Source organism: Etheostoma cragini, chromosome 6 (genome assembly GCF_013103735.1).
Source record: "Etheostoma cragini isolate CJK2018 chromosome 6, CSU_Ecrag_1.0, whole genome shotgun sequence".
Lineage (NCBI taxonomy): Eukaryota > Metazoa > Chordata > Actinopteri > Perciformes > Percidae > Etheostoma > Etheostoma cragini.
In genome coordinates this window covers 26792985-26800450 of record NC_048412.1, presented here as the reverse complement: position 1 = coordinate 26800450, position 7466 = coordinate 26792985, and the positions used below count along the sequence as shown (strand labels likewise).

General features: G+C 39.7%; 1 protein-coding gene across 1 annotated transcript in view; it reads right to left on the bottom strand.

Annotated features, from left to right (window-relative positions):
• Positions 1 to 7466, bottom strand: part of si:ch211-113g11.6 (uncharacterized protein LOC559008 homolog) — a 40616-nt gene that overhangs the window by 30801 nt on the left and 2349 nt on the right. The window contains exons 2-3 of the mRNA XM_034873733.1: positions 2109 to 2248; positions 89 to 151 (exon numbers count right to left, since the gene is read on the bottom strand). Of these exons, the coding sequence (XP_034729624.1) occupies positions 89 to 151; positions 2109 to 2248 (203 nt within the window). The remainder of the gene's footprint in view (positions 1 to 88; positions 152 to 2108; positions 2249 to 7466) is intronic.

The window sequence follows — 7466 nt, the reverse complement described above, 5'->3', positions numbered from 1 at the left end:
TGATGGTGATGAGAAACATGAGGAGACTGATGATGTTACACTGGTGGAGAAGGAGAGTGATTTGCAGAAATCGTGGAGTTGTTTCTACCTCGAGTGGCGCAGCCTTTGCCTTGCAGGTATCAATTGCGGTCTGGTCCGATGCCGCTGGGATCTGTGGGAGGAAGGGCTGCTTAGTTCGTGCCAAGTTCTTTCACACTACCCTGTTTCAGCAAGAAAAGTGTGACCTTGCTGCAGCAGCTTAAAAACAATCCTCACAGAAAACATCTTCCTTAGCTGACGGCACTCGTGGTGTTCGCTGATTGAAAATTGTTATTTTTCTGCTGTTATGCTCTGCTGAACAAACATGCACTGGCAATAACTCCTGACAAAATGCCACCTAAATGTGTGTGTGTGTAAGATGAAACACACCAATACAAATCAAGATAGTTTTTCTATCACCAAACGTCTTTTCATTTCCACTGGGGAAAAACCCAACACTAAGCCCACAATCATTCCAAAAAATAGGGCAGAATCATATTTTGGATAAAAACCCATCCAGCTTACAGTCTCTTCCATTTGTCAGGTTAGTCAGGGCCACTGCAGCCCAGACACTATGTAATATTGACCTATGTCGACATTTTTAGCTCGGTGAATGATGTTTTCTTTCGTCTCACGGAGATATATTGTGTAGCTTCATTATTGTATGCATGACCCAACTTCCTCTGCCCTCGGCTGCTGATCTGTGTCAGCGGCAGGCCGGCCCTCTTATCTCTCTCTGGCCTCTCTGGCTCAGTGTTGCCCTCACAGCAGGTGGGCCACTCTGTTGTCATCCAGCAGAGTCTGGCAAACAGTGCACCCTAAACCTGGAAGCTGGGCGAAACAGCTAGTCGAGGTTTCACCAAAGTTCAGAAATACACCTATCAACATCTCACTAATCAGCACATTGTCATTAATGGGTTTGTATGATATCATGCAAAAACGTATTCACAACAATTTTTATGAAATCCTACAAATTGAAAGCAATCGCCGGCCGGTCACATGTTTCAAAAACTTAACTGTGAACGTGGTACAGTCCACTGCAAGGGGATGCCCCTTTCAGCGACCGTTTCAGCTGAGTTCAGCCAGCAAATGGTGACCATGATGCGGCGACGATAGTTAAGTTTAGGCACCGAAGGGACTATTTATTATTAGAAAAAATGTTCTGGTCTGGATAAAAAAAACGGTTCCCTTGAGTAGGGAGTGAGCAAGCACTCCCGTTTCCTAACACTAACTCCTGTTTCCTGGGTAAAAGTCTTCCCCTTAACTTCTCCCGGGACACACTTCGCTCCCCCGCTTGAAACCCTGTGTTTTAGGACCCAACCATCCACCCCGACTTCCTCCCTGAGCAGACCTGATCGGCCTGATACAGCCGTAGTCCATGTGTCATACATGGACTGACATTACATTACTTTTCATAGGATATGTACAAATCGTTCATGAAAACAGCCTGCACTCATTTGTGCTCAATTAGATCTATTGAGCACATGTTAAAATATAAACCATGACAACAATACCACATTCGCTAATGTCAATCAAGTGCACAGTCCTAAGAGTTTGAACTTTTAGGTCCCTGCTGCCTGTTTTACCAACAGGCTAAAGAACAGCGCTGTCAACATTGGTTGGTTGCCAAAGGGTTTTTTGAAGGGGACTGGCTTAAAGTAGATAACAGGGCTGTAGTTGAGACCACCTTTGTCGAGTCCAAGACCAAGACTAGTCGAGTCCGAGTCAAGGACAGAAAAAAAGGTCTTATGCATGACAGTATCAAGACAATTGTTTTGGGTTTCACTTTCCCTCCAATATTATTATCAACATAATAAAGACACCTGGACTTGGTCGAGACCGAGACAAGTTCGACTCCACATGCTAGCGAGTACAAGACAAGTCCGTGACCATGGAAAAACGGTCTTTAGTCCAAGCCTGGACGCAAGTATTAAAGCCCTGGTAGATAATATTTGAACTGGTGGTTGGCAACTGATAACTTTATAACTACTCTATGTGGCAGAAGACGGGTTGCCCATTACAAAAGACTGTCTAGACCTGAGAGATCTATTATGGTACCAGATAGCAAAATCAGCTAAGGGTAAGTGTACCTGCAGGTTGCGGACCCCTCTGTTAGTGAACGTCAACACGTAGATCATTGCCTGGCCGCCCACGTACAGCGTGTCGCTCCCATCCTGGTGGTACATGCTGATGTAGTTCTCAGGCTTGTCGAAGTGGAACCGGGAGTTCTCTGTGGATCGTAACAGAGCGCATTAGAGAGATGAGATGGCAGACAAGGGCTTTGCTTGAGTACATTGTTGTTTTAATTGTTAAAATGTATGTTCACTTTGTACAATAAAAATATGCCCAATGGTGATAAAGTTCAATTAATATGAATTCATTGAACTCACAGTAATGTATTCTAAAAACCAAAACTATAATCAACAAAAAACATTACCGAGTTGAATAGTAAATAATCAAGAAGGAGGAGAAAGAAGAACAACATTAACTGTCTTTTTCAAATCGCCGGTTAAAAAGCAATTCCCATATGACAGGAAATCACTCAAACAGCTAAAGCAACAAAACAAAGTACTGTAATAAAAAAAGATTCATAAAGTAGAGATCAAGGACAATAACAGAAGGTCAATACATGAAAGCAAAATTGAGTTTGAGGACGTTATTTAAAGTCCTCCTTTTATGCTTTTTGGCCTTTTCCCTTTCCTTTATTGTGTTATATGTCTTTTCTGTGCATGTAATAGGCTAACAAAGTAGAAAAGCTCAATATCCATCCCACAGGGCCTCACCATCTCCAACAGAAAACACGGTTCACACACTTCTAAAAACAACAAACAGCTCTATTGTAGTCCAGGCTTTACTTCCGTGATGAACGTGCAACGTTACATTGTCACATGTTATAATCCTCGCCTTGCTGCCTATGCAGCTATGCTTATGCTTATCTATTGCAACCAAATGTTAATGGGATATCAGTTATTATATTTAAAGCATGTAGGTTCTAGAGGATCTCCTGGACATATTACAAGTAAGATGTCTTCATTAATGGTGGTTTACTTCCGCCTCAAACCTATCTTAAAGGAACACGCCGACTTATTGAGACTTTATTCTCCTTTACTCCTCCAGAGTCAGATAAGTCCACACATACACTTCTCATCTCTGGGTGTCGTGACTCTGCCGGACGCACCCACCGCTAACCTGGCTTAGCACACATCCTGGAGATAACCGGCTCCAACTAGCCTACTGCTCCCAATAAGTGACCAAATAATGCCAACATGTTCCTATTTACATGTTGGAATTTTTAGGTCCCAGGGTGTACAAATAAGGTCACAAGAGACACAGCCATCTTCTAACGGTATGCATTATGGGAACTATTCTCCACAGAAGGCAGAAGTGAGATGCCTCACTCTGTAGCTAAAACCGAGAGCTCAACACACAGGGTGAAAGGAGGAGCTGCAGAAATATGCAATACAACAACAATAGGGTGTTTTCTGAAAATCTAATCATGTAAACCTATTCTGGTACAACCTCTAAATACAATTATGAACCTGAAAATTTGCCAAATATGAGCACTTTAAAAAAGATGATCCATGATTTGGCTCCTCAGAAAGTTTGAAAAAAGGTCTAGGAGCCCTAATGGCAAAGAGCCAAACCTCTGGCTTTTAATCTACATTTAATCTGCAGCCAGCTCGAGGACTACTCAATATGAATAGTAGCATCTACAGAAACATCGACATTACCACCCTTTGTGGTTTTAGATTAAACATGGAGCCTTTCCAGATGCCTGCTTTGGGTTTTACAGGAAAAGGTCATTTGGTTGAAGCATAAATATTACTGAAATAATCATGTGGGCAAATACCATCGCAGAAGCTTGGATGCACTACTCTCAGGACACCTCCAGACGTCTCTAAAGGACAATTTGGCATTTCTGATTCACACGTCCAATCAGACTTACACTGACCTACGCTGCAACTGGGCCTGCATTACAAAATAGATTACACTCACTGCTACTATTTAAAAGATGTATATGAAGGAGTTACACAAAAAACTGCCACGTCTAATAATTCATGTTATGTGATTTAAAGATTGGTTTATAAAATATCAAAGTTTCTAGAGCTGTTCAAGCTTTGGTCAATAAGAGACTATTTTTATTTTGTTTTATTTTTACAATGCTATACAAAATCTGTAGAAGAAAATTATATTTTCCCTTTCATCTTCAACAAAATAATGGCAAAAAAATACATAATGAGTTCAAAACTCAATTCCAGTAATGATGCTTTTCAAACATACACAGACACTAATAGCAATGATGTGATTATACAGTCATGGTTGCATGGTTATTTTAACTGATTTTACTTGTCATCTCTCAAACAAAAAAAGACATCCAGCCCGACAGCAAAGCCAGGATGAAGTGGTGGTGATCACTGATCACAGGTTGCTAACCATCCACGAAGTTTCTATGGAAACAGTGGCCACTCTGATTTTTGGGAATCAAATTGATGATGCTTGTAAATAATCAACAAGGAAGGCCAATGTGGCTGATGGTAGGTAAGAACAGACATTTCCCTGTCTGACGGTCTTGAGAGGAACTCCGTCGCTGGCCAAGCACGCCAACAGATTGTTTAATTTTTGGCGTCTGTTGAGTCAGTCTGGCTTCAAAAATGGAGAAAAAAAAAGTTTTATCTGCTGGAAGACAGACATACATTAAGCTAAAAGAAAGTCAAAATCAAAAGCTGGAAACAGTGGCTGTTAACATGTATACTTCCCAACTAGCTGCTTACGTTGAAATTTCATTAGCGAGTTCTCTAAAAGAATCTGTCGCTGATCTACAGGTGGAAGTATATCACGTAAGAGGAAAACTGTGACTAAGTAAACATGGCTGTAAATAAAAGGGGTTTAACATTTTCAAAATACAGCTTTTCACATGTTTTAGGAGAAAATTTGACGCGTTTTCCTATGTTAATGTTCCTTTTAACTACCCAATTGTAATTACTCAAAATGATATGATTAACACCGCACAACGCTCTTTGGCAAGTACAAATCTCTACTTTCATAAATTGTTGGGGCGTCTCATTCAATTTTGTAGCATTTGGAAAACAAATTGAAGTGGTTTTGAAATAGTATTGAGTAAAAGTTGACATATTCCAGTCTGTGATTATCATCAACATCCATTCCTTTAATTATAGTCTGAATAATTCCTAATTTCTGCTTTTCTAAGTCAAACATTAGGTATTATTTCCTATAATTGAGGTTTATTGACCATGAATTCCCAAAATAACTGTAAAACTAAAGTGAATAAGTTAGTGTTACGTAGTGTTAAACATCAAAAGTGTTGAAAAAAGGGACAAAAACATAAGAACAACTTAAACATTTCGATAAAAAGCCTCAACAAAAGAGTAAATTTTCAGTTTTGACGGGTTGCTGACTTCAGTCTCTCTATCGGTGTGCATGTGTTCATTTGTCCTCAGACATTTAATCATCGCCGCAAAGTAAAATCCTTGAATTTTATAAAGGTCAGCTCTTCAGGAAACAAGAACAACAGCCTTGTTGTTTTATCTTGTTTAATTAAAAAGAAAAGAAGCTTCATTAAACCCAAGGGCTGTACAGCTGTCTGGAAGTAAAAACATTTTCAAAGTCACGTTTCAAGAAACAAATGCCTGAATGCACCAAGGAATGTGTTGATTAAATAAGATTAAAGTGCAGAAAAGTTTTCACTTGTACATCTATAATTTATTCTGGTTATTAAAAATTGAGTTTTGTGTAAGTTTTTTTTTCTGTTCTGGCATCATTAACGCTGCTGATTTATTTACATAAAATCTTTTACAGCAAAGTTGTTCTCCATTGTCAACTAGACAAGAAAATCCATCCGGCTTACGGTTCAATAGGGCATCGAGGTGCTCAAACCTCCAACTGAGAGAGAAGGTCAACACAGAGGACACCTGAGCCTTGCAGACATGATCTGTTATCAAGGAGGCAGCTGTGGATGTCTAGTTAGTTTCAAGAGATTAGCTTATTGTCTCCTTCAGTCCTTCATTCCCTCTCTCTGGCTCTTTCTTTGCATTGGTCTCAATAGCGCTTTTCTGCCAATGAAATTGGGCAACACTTGGTGAAGGTATCTACATAAGATTGCCATGACACTATCATGAACGTGCCAAAAACCATTAGTGCTAAACGTCTATGACATAACAATTCTCTTAGTAAGTGTCATTCGGTTTTGTTATGGTTAGGGTCATGTGTCCATGTGTTCATGGAAGTGTCATGTCACTCTTATGCACACTATAAAATAATGTCTGTGAAATCTACAGTTATTTCACAGTAACTCCACTGTATGTGATGTTTACAGTAGAATGCTGTAAAGTTTACATTACAACCGTGTCAACATGACAAAATCACAGTAGTCTAAGTATTACTGTAAATAAAATCACAACATAGCCACTAAAGTACTGTACATAGTAAACTACTGGATTTTTACATTTTTCTCATGTTGTGTTTAATTGTTTTGTATTTTACAATGAATACATAAAATACTGTAAATGGAAGTACGGTACCTTTACTGTAAAAAGAATTCACAGTAACTTACTGGCCAATTGTTGCCAGTAAGTTACTGTAAATTTAAAGTTATATTTGTTACAGTGTAGATTCCTTCAAGTAAAGTGTGATCTAAAATTCCGCTATTTATGCATGCTAACCAAATGCTAAAGCCACACTGGTGCAGCTTTCATAGACGTTACCTTTGGGTACGGACATGCTGAAGTTGTTGCTAGTTGTGTTACATCTACACACACTTTGGTGCTTACACTGCTCTTTGCACACCATTGTGTCTGCATTGCATTTTTATCGGGATGACTACTGCCAGCCAAAGAGGAGAAGAAACCCAATACCAAAGGAAATTTTCCTAAAGCCAAATGCCGTTCCAAAATTGGAGAGGTGCAGACAGAGCGGAGGTAAGCTAATGCTAGTAGCTAAAGTTACTGTGTTGATGTGGCATCAGTGATTTACACAACACAAAGCATGGCAAGATAACGGCAACTTCTCCATCTTTCCATAGTGTAATCATACACTTATGATAACTTGAGCCAGTGGCCGAACAGCACTTTAAGTGCATCAATGGCTGCTACTTCCCCAAATAATCACATTGTAGCTTGTCTTGCTCTCGCTCAATACTGGACCAACGGCAAAGACGTATGTTCCCAAATGCATGGGAAAATAGGGTCCAGGTTGAAAAATGCTAAAATACCCCTCTTGAGACTGTTAGCACTGTTGCCATTGTTAGCATTGTTAGCACCGATAATGTGGCTAGTTGCCACCATTTCAGCCCAGCAACCTCTATTTGCTTGTGACATTAGAGTGTGTGTGCAGGCAATCGCGTCCGAGACTCTGAAATGTTGTATATAGCCTCTTTAATTTTCTATGGTATGTGCATATTTCATATCCAGATTAGTGTAAGTATGTATATA